The 17716-nt window shown below is 34.3% G+C and overlaps 1 protein-coding gene across 1 annotated transcript; it reads left to right on the top strand.

The window, feature by feature from the left end:
- Nucleotides 1–520: 520 nt before the first annotated feature.
- Nucleotides 521–15344, top strand: LOC106713428 (bromodomain-containing protein 8). The gene is made up of 18 exons (XM_045685296.1): nucleotides 521–763; nucleotides 1551–1731; nucleotides 3016–3208; nucleotides 5767–5868; nucleotides 6421–6564; nucleotides 7493–7643; nucleotides 8482–8566; nucleotides 8640–8696; nucleotides 9776–9901; nucleotides 10472–10605; nucleotides 10745–10914; nucleotides 11625–11782; nucleotides 11852–11974; nucleotides 12138–12210; nucleotides 12839–12953; nucleotides 14182–14316; nucleotides 14642–14750; nucleotides 15154–15344. The coding sequence occupies exons 1-18, from the start codon at nucleotides 579–581 to the stop codon at nucleotides 15304–15306; spliced, it is 2394 nt and encodes a 797-aa protein (XP_045541252.1). The 5' UTR covers nucleotides 521–578; the 3' UTR covers nucleotides 15307–15344.
- Nucleotides 15345–17716: the final 2372 nt, after the last annotated feature.

Below are 17716 nucleotides of genomic sequence, written 5' to 3'. Positions count from 1 at the left end.
TGCGTCAATACTTCCTTATGACCAAACTGACCAAAGAATTTGTTGCCTAGAGATACCTCCAACATGGCTTTTGCCTCCATTCCACTTGCCTCTTGCCTCCAAAGAACTATTGACGTTTAAAATTAAACGCAATATTTTAGACAAATTAAGAAACCTATAACGAGCTAACATTAAACTTTTATTGATCGTGAAGAGTTTTATTAACCATGAGTTTTTTTTTACACGTAGTAGCGGGCGACAGGCCCACGACTCCTTACTCGCGGATAAAAAAAACTTATTAAGTAGCCTAGGCATTATTCCTGACTATATTCTACATTTATACCATTAAGTCTTTCCGAAGATCCCTGCTAACAAAAAACATTAGCATTTATAATATTAGTAAAATTTCTACTGTTTGAGTTCACACAGACTTCCTATAATCTTTGACATTTCACTGACAAGAAAAATTTAACACCGATATCCAATGCCTTAATAAAAAAAAAATAAAAAAACAATATGTCAAAATCAGAGTCAATGTCGATTGAAGTTGTTTACAAAAGCACAAAAAAGAAATATTTGTTATATTTCTAAATAAAAATATGAGTTCGCTTCAAGAAAGATTGCAATTAAAGCGAGTACCATTAGACACTTGGAATACAAGAGAACAACTATGTTTAGCTTCAGCCGTAGTTAGGAGTGGCGATCAAAACTGGATGTCTGTTTCACGCGCGTTGAAGACCATAGGCGAGCCGAATAGACCACCCGATTGGTATTCACAGAAAAGGTAATTAAATATATTTATATTAAAATACAATTCCGCACTTTACAATAAGATTTTTTTAATTTTCGGCAATTTAAACTACTAAGGTTCGTTTTTACTCACATTACTTTGCACGTTCTACGCACTAATTTGCATTCAGGTATAAAATAGCTTCGTATAATTCTGACAGTGGTAGACGCCAGCAACAACATCTGTTGCATGAAATACCACGACAAAATGTAGGGGTGAAGTGGAAGCAATTCCATGTTTCGTCTGATGAGTGTGCTAATTTTAGTCTCCTTTCCCTTCCCATCCTTTTCTTTTAAGGTAAGATGGGAAGTGGAAGTGAATTTAATGGAAGAGAGGATGCAGAGGATGGGTATATATCCTTTTTGTGTCTATCCCCTCATCCATTTATTTAAGGTAGGTTCTGTTTCTTCCGAGGGTTAGAGATGGTGTTACATGACTTTAATACATATAGTTGATGTAGGGGCATTGGTAGCTCAGGGGTTAAGCAATTGAATTAAAAAAAGACTTTTGAACTCCAGCATACGTAAACTTCTTTCTGCTACTTAGCTATAAATATTAATTTTATTAATGACTAGCTTTTACCCGCGACTCCGTCCGCGCGTAATAAAAAATAGAAAACGGGGTAAAAATTATCCTATCTCCGTTTTCTGGCTCTAAGCTACCTGCCCACCAATTTTCAGTCAAATCGATTCAGCCGTTCTTGAGTTATAAATAGTATAACTAACACGACTTTTTTTTATATATATATATAGATATAAATTTAAAACTTTCGTATCTCCAGTTGTGCAGCACAATATGGAGCTCTATTAGAGCATGTTGAGACACCTAAGCGTAAGAAGAGGAGCTCAGAAGGTGCGGTAGAGACCCCACAGGAGAGTATCTTAAAGAGACTCACACAGGAACGGATTGCAGAGATTCATAAAGTGATTGCGGATCTTACACAACAATATGAACAAACACAGGTAATTTTTTATATTAAGTAGTACTCACGGGGTCGATCACCTACCCGATGGTCCGATCAAGTTCAAGATATATTGGGACTCAATATCATGACTGCCTTGAGACAAGCCGAAGACAACGGCGTGGAGGCAGCTGGTTGACGCATCTGTAAAGGCATATCATGACGAGCACGACCTTCAGTAATGAAGTATATGAAGAAGTACTAGTTGTCGCTAGCGACAATATCCGCATGGTATTTAAAAAAATAAAAATAAGTAGCCTATGTGTTCTTCCAGAATATGTTCTACATATGTGACAAATTTCATCAAGATCTTTTCTGCTTTTCTGAAGATACCTTCAAACAAACATCCATCCATCCATCTAAACTTTCCCATTTATAATGTTTAGTTAAATAGACCAGAGTACCAAACTGTTAAAAATCTGTACTTCTGTAAATGTTTTACTTTATGATTTTCTAACTGTCGAAATTAAATCTAGCTGTTCGTCCAGAATATGTTCCATATCTGTGACAAACTTCATCAAGATCCGTTGAGCCGTTGAGTTGTTCTGAAGATATCTTTAAACAAATAACATTCGCATTTACAATATTAGTAAGATAAAAGAGAGAAAGAAAGAAAGAAACTCGTTTATTACCACACAAGTACAAGAATAAAAAAATATTCACACTACATATTTATGAAAATAATTTAGAGAAATGTGGTAAAAGGCGCCAACTCAGCGTATGCAGAGACGGCCTAAAGCAGTCCCTGCGCTGGTTTTCAGTTGGCTCCTTTACATCCACCTGAATAATTATATGAAACATTGTGTATTTTATCATTTCTTAAAATCTATTTCAAATTCGTGATGTGACGTCACAACGTGTCGTAGAGTAGAATCATATCTCTGTATATTGTTGTAGTACTTGTATTTTGAAATTGGAAAATTTTTACTTTTGTAGCATATCCAAACATCACTTTCTACTCTACTTCACTTCATCCATACCTATATTTTTAATCACAACGAATCGATAGCTCCTACAAATAAGGGTCAATGTACAAATTGACAACTTTACAGGAGAGGCTCTTAAAGTTTCAACCATATAGGAAAATAGACCGCATATGGCTCTTTTATTTCAGCAAAATAATAACATTTACATCTGTAAATATGTATTTATGTTTAGTGCATGTTAACTTAACTAAGAGGTAGTTTTTAACATAAAAAAATTAAAATCAACAATTTGTTACTTTGGCCTTTATACATAGGATTCATCGGAATAGGTTTAATAAATTTTTTTCCCCCTCTAACAGAAAGAGATAACAGAACTATCAGATCCGACAACATCAGATGAAAGAGTACATGAATTATGGAACGCAACGGAAGCAGAGAAGAGGGCGAGAGAGCGAGAGAATGCGAGACGGCTTGCACTACTGAAAGAAAGAGAGGAAAGACGAAACCGGACTGAAAGGGCTTGGAGACCAGGACAACAATCACCGGGATCAGGTATTTAATGCCAATAGTCAAGTAGTTCAAGGTATGGACTCACAATTTTGTGGTCATTGGTTCTAATCCTTTCATTTAACTGTTGTCATGAACCATTTGGTATAAGGTTTTAGTTAAGTCGGAATGGATTCGGAAGACGGACGGAGAGAGAAATAGAAATAGTAATTTTTTTTTTGTATATTTACTGAAAAAAAAAAAGTTATTTGTTTAAATTATAGTTTCAAATATTAGTTTTAATGTTATGTTTATAATTTATATGTTTTATTTGAATTGTTTAACACTTTTTTTTTAAAATTACTTTGTGTTCTGTTAGGATGGTGTCTTTGGGTCCTTTATTTTTTTAATTCACACTGCTAATGATGTACTTAACATTTAACTCTGAATATATATTTATATACAATTTAATTTGGATAAGCGAGAAACCTCTATAAGCGAGAGACATTGTTCAGTCACGATGTACCTTCGGAAGCGAGAAACTCTTGTTAGTGTAATCTTTGTAAGTGAGAGACGTTGTCTAGTCACTACGAACCTCTATAAGCGAGAAATATTAGGTCCTTACATATGAAATTGGCGTTTTGTATGGGAGGAAAAAAAGTCGAATATTTTTTAATATAATATATTTAATTAATCAAAGTATGAACCATTATTTTCTATGCACTTTTGCCATCTCATAGGTAGTTCATTGATCCCTTTACTAAAAAAACCAGTCGGACGGGAATCAATAAAATCTTTGAAGACGATTTGGACTGCCCCATCGGAGTTGAATTTTTTCCCTTGCAAGAAGTTATCCAAATTTCGAAAAAAATGGTAATCTGTTGGAGCAAGGTCCGGGGAGTACGGAGGATGTCTTAGACTTTCCAATTGAAGCTCTTCTAATTTAGTAGCCGTCTGTTGCGCAGTGTGTGGTCTAGCGTTGCCGTGAAGCAGCAGTGGCGTGGAGCGATTGACCAGCCTAGGTTGTTTAGCCGATAGCTTTTCCATCATGGTTTGCAATTGCTGACAATAGACATCAGCCGTAATAGTCTGGCCAGATTTGAGAAAACTGTAATGAACAATACCGGCACTAGTCCACCAAAAGCTTACAAGTAACTTTTTTGGGGTTAATTTTCGCTTGGGGCAGGATTTGGCTGGCTGGCCAGGATCCAACCATTGCGCTGAGCGCTTCCGATTATCGTAAAGAACCCATTTTTCATCACAGATAATGATTCGGTTTAAAATACCTTCATTATTGTGCCGGTTTAGTAATGTAACGCAACGCCGACGCGCGTTTGCCGGTTTGCTTCAGTCAATTCGTGAGGTACCCACCTTTCAAGCTTTTTAATCTTCCCAATTTGCTTCAAGTGAATTAAAACAGTTTTATCACTAACATCGCAGCCTGCAGCTAACTCGGACGTGGTTTGCGATGGATCCGCTTCCAAAATAGCCTTCAACTCTTCATTATCAACTTGAGTCTCAGGCCGTCCACGGGGCTTGTTCTGCGGATCGAAATTTCCAGAACGAAAACGTTGAACCAAAAACGAACTGTGTTTTCTTTTGCAACACGACCGCCATACACATCATTCACCCTTCGAGTCGTTTCCGCAGCACTAGTGCCACCGTGGAACTCGTACTCGTAAATAATGCGATATTTTTAGTTTTCCATTTTGTAAAATGAGTGACGCAAACAGAAAAAAACAGAAGAAAAAAAACAAATGAATGACGGTCATCGAACCACAAATACATGAGTCTATAGCTGTACAAATTTGAATTTGGAATTCCTTACCAAAGAGGAGAAATTCGTGATTAAATTGGCCAGTACGAAAAACGCCAATTTCATATGTAAGGACCTAATAAGTTAGAGAGAAACTTTTGTAAGTGAGAAAAAAAACTTGAGAGGTGTGTTGGGACACCCGGATGGAACGAAGTTCCTTTCTATTAATTAGTGAAGGAACCAATGTTTATTCTATGCATAAAAAACTTAAGTCTTCACAAGAAGTACATTTTATTTCTATGAATTTTCGTTATATATTGTCACGTCGTTGCCATGGTGAAGTAGCGCTCATTCGTCGTTAACATACTTAGCAAAAAGTGTCGTGACAACTTTTCGTAAGAATTTTTTCCGTCTAGCCCCCTTTCACAACGCGCGATAAGGAACTTCGTTCCAATATAGTTTACGACTCTCGCTTATCCAAGTTCGAATGTATGTGTGCAGTGTTTATTTTTGAAGATCTTGTTACCTTTTCAAATAAGTTTGAACCTTGTGCTAGGATAATTGGATATAGTTTAAAAGACTGAGAAACGAAAATCATTGAATGGATAATGCAGAAAGATGATCTCATAAATAAGAAAGGAGTAAGATAGAAAGAAGAAGAGAGAAGAAAGTATTGTATGAAAGAGGATATGTGTAAGAAGGGAGTGAATTCAAATATGACGTCTTATTGAGAAGGGAAGAGACACTCTGTATTGACAAGGGGAGGATCATGATTTAACAATAGTTGTTTGATTTGACTGCAATCTCAAATACTATAGTAGTTTTTCTTTTTTTTAATGTTTTTGGTCTTTTTTTTTCTTCAATTTAGGTTCCCCCGTCCAACCTTCATCACCGTTATTAACATCGTTGCTCAAATCATCACCTGTGGTGACGATTCCGCAGCATATCTCACATCCAGCTAATACTGTTGGTATGTACTCAGAGTGATTGACATTAAATTGCACTCAAAGTCGCTTAAGAATTACTTAACGATAATTTTCGATACGAGATTTGATGATAATTTGCTTTTTTTCTTTTTACTTGAGTTATTTTTACTTTTTTTGTTTGGGTTTTTGTTTTTAAACATTATTATAGTTATTTTTTTAAATAAAAATTACATCATCTCTTTAAAGAAGCATTAATATGCCACACGATAATTGTAAAGCGGTTTAATGTGAATTTGTAAGGAATTAAACAGTTTTTCTTTGTAGTAGAGTTTTTAGGTCGCATTTCCCTTTTGTTAATTCATACCCTATGAAGGGTAAAACTTTTGGAAACTTTGAACTTTTTCTTTACCCCTTTCAACCCTTTTTTCGCATTAAAAAGTAGCCTATATCCTTTCTCAGGCTATAGACTATATGTGTACCAAATTTCATTTAAATAGGTTCATTAATTTTGGCGTTAAAGCGACACAAATAGACAGTTACTTTCTCATTTATATTAGTAAGGTAACAAAGTTATAAGGAGTAAAACATCTCCGTAGATACATTGTCCCCGTCAGCGGGTGCTCCGACACTATCAATGTTGTTAGAGAAGCCCCAAGGTGGCTCCAGTCCTCAAGAAAGTAAACACGCAGCAATAGAACATATTAAGAGTCAGCTGGTGCAGATCGAACAACAACTGAAAGGTTTGTCACAACAGATTTATCTTTAAAATTAACTTAATTATCGTTAAAAATATGTTTTTTTTTAGTATACGGAATTTGAAAAAAAGGGATGAATAGTTAGTATTATATGTTACTAGCTTTTACCCGCGACTCCGTCTGCGCGGAATTAAAAAAAATAGAAAACGGTGTAAAAATTATCCTATGTCCGTCTCCTAGTTCTAAGCTACCTGCCCACATATTTTCAGTCAAATCGATTCAGCCGTTCTTGAGTTATAAATGGTGTAACTAACACGACTTTCTTTTATATATATAGATTTGTGACTGTATTCTATATCTGTGACAAATTTCATTAAGATATGTTGTTATGTTATGGAGTTGTTGAGGAAAGTAAAACAAACTTATCTCACAGGAACTTGACATATTTCCAAGATCATATGTAGCTTGTGTCTTGTTCTAGATTATGTTCTACATCTGTGATAAATTTTATCGAGATCCGTTGAGTTTTTCTGGAGATATGAAGTAACAAACATATATCTAAGATGTATCTAAGTTCTTACTAATATTATTAACTAGCTTTTACCCGCGACTCCGTCCGCGCGGAATAAAAAAAATGCACACAAGATAAAAAAGTTTTTATGTCCGTCTCCTAGTTCTACTCTACCTCCCCATCAATTTTCAGCTAAATCAGTTCGACTTATCTTGAGTTATAAATAGTGTCACTAACACGACTTTCTTTTTTATATATATATAGATAGATACGAATGTTTAGATAGATGGATGGATGATTATTACTACCTATCTCCAGAACATCTCAACAGATCTTGATGAAATTTGTCACAAATGTAGAATATAATCTGGAAGAACATATAGACTACTAATTAAGCTTCCTTCTTAATTCCGCTCGAATGGTGTCGCGGACGTCCTAGTATGTAATGTATGTAATTTCTAGCGGGCACATCAACCCCATCACCAGTTCTAACCCCCCCAGTACCCGCAGTGGATATAGATGATATAGAAATAAAAGCTGAAGATGTATACGCCTTCAGAGATATAGACATACATATACCACCTGTCACTTCTATGCATAAAACAGCTGCTAGGTAAGTTTTAAAAATAGCCTACATTGAAAAAAATCTACCTAACAATATTACTAATTAAAATATTTAATATCTGTATAAGAAATTTTGTCTAGAAAAATTTCGACATGACTTTTAGCCAACTGACAAGTTTTTTTTGTGTCAATTTCGTTGTTACCTTTTAAAACCTAAACTACTGAATAGATTTTAACGTGTGAGGTGTCATACGAATGGTAGTCATTCAAAGAGTGTCATAGGAGTCACATTCAGTCTTGTTTTTTTGATGTGAAACATCTATAGGATCACTTGTAAACCGAATATTTGGCGTGGCGACGCTTGCCGTGGCGACGGGTCGCCACGCTATACTGAGGTATACATATATGTATATATATATATATATTATTTTAATAATATTTAATATTATTTATTATTATAATTATAATTCATTCATTCATTCCTTCATTCATTCATTCATTCATTCCTTCCTTCATTCATTCATTCATTCATTCCTTCCTTCATTCATTCATTCATTCATTCCTTCCTTCCTTCCTTCCTTCCTTCATTCATTCATTCATTCATTCATTCATTCCTTCATTCATTCATTCATTCCTTCCTTCCTTCCTTCCTTCCTTCCTTCATTTATTCATTAATTCCGTCATTCATTCCTTCCTTCATTCATTCATTCATTCATTCCTTCATTCATTCATCCATTCATTCATTCATTTGTCATTTATTTATTTAATATTTTATGCATATTATTTGTACACACACGATGTTTCACATCTGCCAGGCGTCCCATGACGGATCACAAGTTTTTTTTATTAACTCCATTTGTTTATGTTTGAATGTTTAAATTTTCCAGAATAGAAAAGCCCGTTTATAAGAAAGAAGAAGAAAAATCTACTGAAATAAGTAATTTAGAGACAACACAAGATGTGGAAATAAAGGTATGTATTATATAAATCTTATATTATTAAATGTATGTTCATTTTGTATGGATTTTTATGTATTAACTTTCAGGAAGAACCAATGGTAGTTGATTCGGTGGAAAAAGAAGTTGTTGAACAAGAGAAAATGGTATGTTTTTTTTTATTTATATTACAAGGTGGGAAACATGCAAGCGGTCACATAAATTCGCCGAAATGGCGAAGCAATCTTTGCCCGCAGACATCCACAATTGCATATGCGTTCTCTACCTTTAATCGACGAAGGAGGAGACGCACAAAAAGGCAATTTTTCCCCTTTCCATTTCTCCCGTCAAATCCACTTCCCCTTCCCATCCTTTCTTAATACGAAAAACGATGGGAAGGGAAAGAATACTAAAATTAGACCTCTGGCAACACTCATCAGACGAAACGCGAAATTTACATTAAAACTTTTAAAAGCGAGAGTTCAAGCAACTGTGATATTTTCTCTCGCTTAAAAAGATTTCTCTCTAACCCGAGTTTCTCGCTTATGGAGGTAGTCCTTTGGAACTGGACTCTCGCTTATAGAGTTATCTCTCATATACATGTTTTACTATTAACTGTGTTTAAATTATATCTTACTAATACTATAAATATGAAAGCTTGGATGTATGGATGTATGTTTGTTTGAAGTTACCTCTGAAACGATTCAACAGATCTCGATGAAATTTGTCACAGATGTAGAACATAGTCTTGGAGACGGTTCTCCTACTAGGCTACTATTTACGTTTTTTTTTTCAAATCTGCGCGGACGGAGTCGCGGGTGAAAACTAGTAAATAAATACATACATAAAACATAAACGAAAAGTACAAAAATAAATAGTGAATATAAAAAAAATCACTATTTATTAATATACTAGCTGTCGCCCGCGACTCTGTCTGCACGGAATTAAAAAAAAAACATAATAAGTAGCCTATGTATTCTTCTAGACTATGTTCTAAATCTGTGATAAATTACATCAAGATCTGTTGAGACGTTCCGGAGATATCTTCATACAAACATCCATACAAACATTCGTATTTATAATATTAGTAAGATTTGATTTAAAACCTTTATAACTTGAAAGATTGCTTTAATAATCAAAACCGGTTAAAACAACATCAAAGTATCCGGTTATTTTAAGTCACAATAGTCGATAATTATCTCATTAAGATGTCACATGGAAATATCCTTTATACGTAATCTTCTAGCAAGAAGAAGAAGTAATAGAAGAGAATCAAACAGAAGTAACATCAGATGCAGAAGTGAAGATAGCTTTTCCAGAAGTCAAGTTCCCAACGCCTGAGATAAAAGTCATACAACCTGAAGATAATGCGGTATGTATGAGTGTTTGTATGTACAAATACAACGTTGAAACAGAGTTATGTCAAATTCCATACAATTTATACATTATTTTTTATTTTTTTTCAGTTATTATGTGAATTTTTTTCTTTAATATGAAGTTTTTTTCTTAAATTATAGGTAATTTTAATTTTATTCCTCTTTCCCAACCTTTTCTTATTAAGAAAGGATGGGAAGGGAAGTGGATTTGACTGAAGGGGGAACGCATAGGAAGGGAAAATATCCTCTTTCTGTGCGTCCCCTTCTCCATTGATTAAGGTAGGCAATGCATCTGCAATGCAGATGTCTATGGGCAAAGGTCACTTCGCTATTTCGGCGAATCTAGGTAGTCGTTTGTTCGTCCATCTTTTGATATAGAATTTTTTTTTTTTGGAATTACATTTTTTAGCGTACGTCTGTCTATGGTTTATACATTTTTTTTTATGAGAAATTATAGACATGATGATACATTACAATATTACAAGATATCCATGGACAATAAATGACATTGTCAGTCGGTGACATGTTTAAATGTAATTTCACATTGCATTATAATTATATTCTAGATAAAAGAAGAAATACAAGAAGCAGAAACAGAAGAAACAGAGACAGAACCGGAAAAAGAGGTTGAAGAAGAAAAAACTATAGAAGTGGAAGAAGTTCAAATTGAAGAAGTAACCGCACAAGAGGTAGAAGAAAGGTAAAAGATTTACCCGTTAATTAAACAGCAGATATACTTAAATTAAAAGATTCCTTTCATTAAAAAAAAAAAAACTCAAATACTGAAAATATCTAATAAATTGATTTTCTCCGCTCCAAAAGTTTTATCTTCTTTCCAGCATTGAAACTCCCTCAGAACCTGTAATGGAAGAGAAAGTAGAAGACAAAGAAGAGATTGTAGAAGAAACTAAAGAAGCAGCGGTAGAAGAATTACAAGTGGACGTTATTAAAGCAGAAGAGATACCATTGCCACCTGAAATAGAAACTACAGAAGAAATAGTTGTACCAGGTAAAACTATCAAATTTTGAAGTAGTTTAATAGTTTTTTTCACTCTAATGTAGTCTTTTGGAGTTGATTTTGTTGTACGCTCATTTAAATACTCAGAATTGTTTAATAGATGCGAAGTACCATCCCTTAGTATAGATTAAGTGGCATACTTAATTATGGAGAGTAGTGTAATAGTTATTAAGGTAGTCTTTTAGAGTAGATTTATGTAGTTTAATAGTTACCGAGGGTCTTTTGGAGGTGATTTAATACCACACTATATTATGTATATATTTGTTATGGCTACTAAGGAAGAATTATAGTATATATTTTTGTTATATCTGCACTAAGGGAGATCGTTTAATGATTCTGAGTGAGGCAGTGAAAATAGTTTGTGATAACTAAAGTAGTCTCTGAATGTAGTTTTTCATCATTAAAATTAAATTGAAAATTACTTAAATGTAAAAATAAAGGGTAATTTTTTTATAAAAGTTGGAAAACGATCAAGCGGCTAATTGAATTCGCCAAAATAGCGAAGTGACAGTTGCCAATAGACATCTGTATTTGCTGATCTGTAGATGCGATGTCAATCATTTGGTCATAAAGTAAGAGGGTATATCCCCTTCCTATGCGTCTATTCTTTGCCAAATTCATCTTCCCTTCCCATTCCTTACTTATAAGAAAAAGATAAGAAGCTTAAGATGACTAAAATTAGTCCTTTATTTAATTTCTAGAAACACCAGTGAAAGAAGAATCAATCGAAACTCCACAAGAAACAGAAATACAAGAAGATATCAAAGAAGATAAAGAAGTAACTCAACATTTAGAGAACGAAGCAGAAGTTAACACAGAAGAGAAGATAGAAGATGTTAAAATAGATGAAGATGCAGAAGTAAGTTATTTAAAATGTCAATGAATTTGTCCAAATCTTCTTGATGTTTTCAACAATCTTAATTTTCAGGATTCAATACCATTAAAAGAGATGATAAAAGAAGAATGTATAGAAGAGAAGACAGAAGAATTAAATCGTCCCTTAGATACAGAAGATACACACACAGAGACAGATGATGATACTCCAATGGAGGTAAGATTTAGTCTTAATTTAGTAGGGTAGTTTTTTTTTATCCATTAAGCAGTTTAGTTGGCACGTCAGTTAGATGAGTACCCTTGTTATCTATGTGCCAACTTCGAAAATTCAGTACTTTTTTTACAATAGATGTATGAAAAAAAATCTTAATTTTTAACAGTTAAGCAGAGAAGAAGAAAAAGATGGAAAGAAGAAACGTGATTATTCTAGAAAGAAGAAATCTGAATCAAGAAGTAAGTAATTTTATTTATATCGTAAAGTTATAAACGAGTGACCACGTTAATTCGCCGAAATGGCGAAAATGCTGTCTATATACGTCACAATTGCATCGTTTACTTTTGATCGACAGCGGAGGGGACCTAAAGAGATTCCCCTTCCTAAGCATCTCATCCTCTGATAAATCCACTTCTGTTCACTTCTTTATAACAAAAGGAAAGACAATTTTTAGATTTTTTTTTATTTTGTATTAACTCAAAAATTACTTATTAATGACGAAATGAACTAATAGTTCCGAAATATCAAATAGTCTATATTTTTAACATTTTTCTATCTTGTAATTCAATTTAACAGAAAATACAAAAAATTTAAGATTTTTTCTAGAAAATATATATTTTTTTTATACCACGTCAAAATTTCATATAAAAATGTTCGCGTCCAGCGAATCCATGGAACTAAATATGTTAAATAATACATCTATGCATCTTCTGTTTATCTTCTACGTATCTTCTTTAAAATTCGAACTTAAATAAGTCGAGAGTCCAAAGTACTATTTTTTTCTTTTATACAAGTTTCTTAATTATCCGAGTTTCGACTGTATTTTACTTCTACATATCTTCTGCGTATCTTCTGCGTATCTTCTAGCATGTTCTGGATCAGAGAGCGCTGCGGAGGCGAGTGCACCAGACTCGCCAAGTGCTAGCGATGCTGAAAAACAACATCGTTTGTGGAAGAAGAGTGTTATGTTGGTTTACAGCAGGTACTTTAAGACTAACTAGCTTTTACCCGCGACTCCGTCCGCAAGGAATAAAAAAAAAATGCACACAAGATAAAAAAGTTCCTATGTCCGTCTCCTAGTTCTAAGCTACCTCCCCATCAATTTTCAGCTAAATCAGTTCGACCTATCTTGAGTTATAAATAGTGTAACTAACACGACTTTCTTTTATATATATATACTAGCTTTTACCCGCGACTCCGTCCGCAAGGAATAAAAAAAATAGAAAACGGGGTAAAACTTATCCTATGTCCTTTTCCTAGTTCTAAGCTACCTGCCCACCAAATTTCAGTCAAATAGATTCAGCCGTTCTTGAGTTATAAATAGTGTAACTAACACCACTTTCTTTTATATATATAGATTATAAGTTAAAATTAAAAAAAATCCTATTTTTTAGTTGAAAAATCCAAAAAAATACCAATAAACTGTTATATTGACACTCAGGGATGTTATATGTTTCTAATAACACCTTCTTTGTCGTAATCGGATGAGTCGTTTAGGTAACATTAGGTAACAATAGTTGGGTAAAAATTATTTTTAAATCTTACTAATATTATAAATGCGAATATTTAGTGCAGTGATTGTCAAACTTATTTCTTCCACCGTCCCCTTTGAAAATCAATTATATTTCAGAGCGCCCCTAATTTTTATTCAGCCCTAAAACTTAAAAACCACAATTTCATTACTTTAATTAATTTCAATGCCCCCCATTTTTTGGACCTCTTAACGCCCCCTCCTAGGTTTCTAACGCCTCCAAGGGGAAACACTGGTTTAGATGTTTGTTTGAAGATATCTCCGGAAAGGCTAGATAGAATAATAGTCTGGACGTACATATAGGCTACTGTTTTTTTTAAAATTCCGTGTAGACAGAGTCGCGTGCGACAACTAGTGAACAATAAAGTTACATATAACCTCATGAAGTGAACACTTGTCTCTGTTTTTTACAATGTAATCTTACGAATATTATAAATGCAAATGTATGGATGGATGGATGGATGAAGTTATCTCCGGAACGTCTCAACAGAACTTGATGAAATTTATCACAGATGTAGAACATAGTCTGGAAGAACACATACACTACTTATTTAAGTTTTTTTTAATTCCACGCAGACAGAGTCACATGCGACAGCTAGTCTTATATATCGAATAAGACTATATATATATATTCTTATATATATACAAAATATAAGTATATATAATGCATTATTTACAGGTTATGTGCACATAAATATGCATCAATATTCCTCCGACCCATATCTGATGAAGAAGCTCCAGGTTACAGTGTGGTGGTGAAGAGACCCATGGATCTTACTACAATTAGGAGAAACATTGACTCCGGTCAGATACGGTGAGTTATATACTCTGTGGTCCAATTTAATTCACTATGGTCCAAGTAAACCGATGTGGTCAATACTATGTTCTATGAAAATCTCTGTGATCTAAATTAACTTCATCGTAGCTATCTTTGAGGGTCTATGCCCAGTAGTGGGCATTACGTGGATAAGAAGAACTGAGCCTAGTTGTCTAAGTAAACCAATGTGGTCCAAGTAAACCAATGTGGTCTAGATAAATTCCTGTGGTCAACGGCAATAGGAATGAAGAATTCTTTCACTTTTATATCTTAAATTTAATCTAGATACAGAATTTCTGATGTTTATTAAATTTTTTTCCAGTACAACAGCGGAGTTTCAACGTGACGTACTGTTGATGTTGTCTAACGCTCTCATGTACAACAGTAGAGAGCACAGTGTTCATACAATGGCCTTGCAAATGCACGAAGAGGTCAGTTACACCCCGCATGTGTGGGGTCGAATACACCCCCCCCCCCCAATAAGATACATACTAATATCTTAAAATGCTACTTTTAAATACTGATAGAGGTCTTAACCTCTATAAGATCGCGAATGGGTCTAATTCACCCTGTATTATACATTTAGGGGTCTAATAAACCCCGTACTATAATTACTTCTATAATCCGTGTTTATTTCTAACTAGCTTTTACCCGCGACTCTGTCCGCGCGGAATAAAAAATAGAAAACGGGGTAAAAATTATCCTATGTCCGTTTCCTGGTTCTAAGCTACCTGCCCACCAATTTTCAGTCAAATCGATTCAGCCGTTCTTGAGTTATAAATAGTGTAACTAACACGACTTTCTGACTATATATATAGATGTGATATTTTCTAGGCTCAGTGTCAGTTAGGCATGTTGCTGGCTGCGCAGGCTCACGCAGGTCTTGTGGCCGCCCCCCCTCGCCGTAAGCGTCGCGCCCCCCTCCCCACCAGACAGCCTCGCACACCTAACTCAGATGTACCGCACGGCGCCAAACGACAACACTGATTACAGCGACATCTACAATAATAAACATATACAAGCAGTCTCTTATCTTTTATTATCTGTGAACATAATTCCTGTATGTTTTATCCAAGTATTTTGGTCTTAGAAACCAACTATTAGACTAATACAGCGTTCTGTGACTAAAGTAATAACATTTCTAACAACTAGAGTTCTCTTTGACACTAGTGACATCTGATCACAGTAGCGGTCTCTGTAAACAGTAGCGACTTCTCTGACGTCATCAGCTGTTAGCACACTAGCGACCTCCACAACACTAGAGTTCTCTGATAACAGTAGTTATTCTTAATCAAGTTATAATGAAACAAAGATATGAGAACCAGTGATAGATGCGATGTTATTTCTGTTGTTTCTGTCACAATATATATAAAACTAGCTTTTTCCCGCGACTCCGTCCGCGCGGAATAAAAAAAAAAGTAAAGAAAACGGGGTAAAAATTATCCTATGTCCTATTCCTGGTTCTAAGCTACCTGCCCACCAATTTTCAGTCAAATCGATTCAGCCGTTCTTGAGTTATAAATGGTGTAACTAACACGACTTTCTTTTATATATATATAGATAAGATTAACTTATGTCATAGTAAATGATACAACAACAGTACAAACATCATCTTGTTATATATTTTATATTGACATCGGGACGCTAGTGAGCTGATATAATTAAGTTTGCCTTAATGTTCTTGTTGGTCTGTATCTTAACGCGCCATTTTATTAACATTTAGTTTGTGTTGCAAGTACAAAAAAATTGTATGTCATCTGAATATTAGATTACAGATTAAGAATAAAATTGAATTAATAATCATTAGTTTTATTTCTTATTTACCCATAAATTTTCTAAAAGAATAACAATTTTTTTTTCAAATGAATGCAAACATGAATTCGACGAAATGGCGAAGCGACCGTTGCCCATAGACATTCGCAATTGCGTTGCCTACTCTCAATCTACGAAGGAGGAGACGCACAAAAAGAGAATATTTTTAACCTTCCTATGCATATCCTCCATCAAATCCACCTCCCCTTCCCATCCTTTCCTTATAAGAAAAAGTGTGGGAAAGGAAAGAGGACTAAAATGGATCCTCCGTCACCACACTCTTCAGACTGTAGGTAGAATTACTTCAACTTGAGGTCTGTCTTCTGTAAGATCGTGGTATTTCACTGAGTGAGGACAATTCATTAAGTTTTCTTGATGAAAACTTATCTTAAAACGGGTTTATAAAAATAAAACATTTGCCATTTCGTAAAGTTTATTTGCACATCAAATATTCTTGTGACTATTCTTTTAAATATAACCGCATACACAGGGGAGATACATCTATACAATTCAATCGTTTGCGACGAAATACATTAGAAAAAAATGTCTTTACTGAGCATAAGTAATGCGTTCTCTTACAATTAAATAACCGACAAATAATAAATTACAATTTACCTAGGCAAATCGTAAATAACAGTGACGTATTAAATTTTAATTCTTTGTAAAAATGACATTGTCAGCTTTCTAGCTGCATAGCAATGAATAGTAACTTTACGAAATTTCGTCACTTTTGAATTTGTTGGATATGCTTAATTTATAATTTGCCTAGGTAAATTACAAAATTATATTCACCGGTGACATATAATAGCGAGTTTGAGGGAAAGACAAAGCGACAGCGCTCTTCTGAGCTAGTAACGCAAGTCCAGTCTACAAAGAACATCGTAACTCACCTCTATTGGACAGGCTATAAGACGTGGCATTTTGTGCCTATTTTATTTCCGCCATATTGGCGCTGACAGTAGCGGTGTAAACTCGAACTAATAGATTTAGCTGTCAGAATCAATTTAAGCAAAGGCTGTCATTTCTAAACAGCCAGCTGTCCCGTAATCTATAGAGGTCAGAAATATTCAAGCATACCAAGCAATTCATCTACGGACTGAGTAATTATTATCTAGAAATTCTTAGCTATATTTATTTTGTATATAGTTAAATCGGAAAGTATACATAGATTCAAAAAACACGTTACTAGCTCTTACACTTATGACTGCAGTGACAATTGTATTGACACATTGTCTCTGGTTTTCCAAAGAGAACAAAAGACAATGTGTGTCACTTCAGTCCAAATCCATTACAATGATAAACTTATACGACATAAATGAAACATGACGATAACTCTCTAGCTTGTCAATGTCTCAAAATCCTTGTCGTATTCTAGCTGTCTTGTCTTGACAGAATTATCGTCTTTCACTGGGCCAGATAATTTTATCGTACTATATGTTAAATATATACAAATGTCAATATCGAGAGGATTTGTTACGTCATTTTGACAGTTGCAACTGTCAGTGTCAATTCCTTGTACCGTAAAGTCTGTGTTGAGATAATGATAATATAAAATATTACATTTTTTAATACGTCAACATGATTT

Source organism: Papilio machaon, chromosome 29, assembly GCF_912999745.1.
Source record: "Papilio machaon chromosome 29, ilPapMach1.1, whole genome shotgun sequence".
Classification (NCBI taxonomy): Eukaryota; Metazoa; Arthropoda; class Insecta; order Lepidoptera; family Papilionidae; genus Papilio; species Papilio machaon.
The sequence above is the reverse complement of the archived record's forward strand: the minus strand, read 5'-3'. Positions and strand labels throughout refer to the sequence as shown.

Coding starts and splice junctions, on each gene's coding strand:
- LOC106713428 (XM_045685296.1), top strand. CDS start 579: ATGAGTTCGCTTCAAGAAAGATTGCAATTAAAGCGAGTACCATTAGAC. Junction 8,567..8,639: donor CACAAGATGTGGAAATAAAG/GTATGTATTATA, acceptor ATTAACTTTCAG/GAAGAACCAATGGTAGTTGA. Junction 11,783..11,851: donor AAATAGATGAAGATGCAGAA/GTAAGTTATTTA, acceptor CTTAATTTTCAG/GATTCAATACCATTAAAAGA.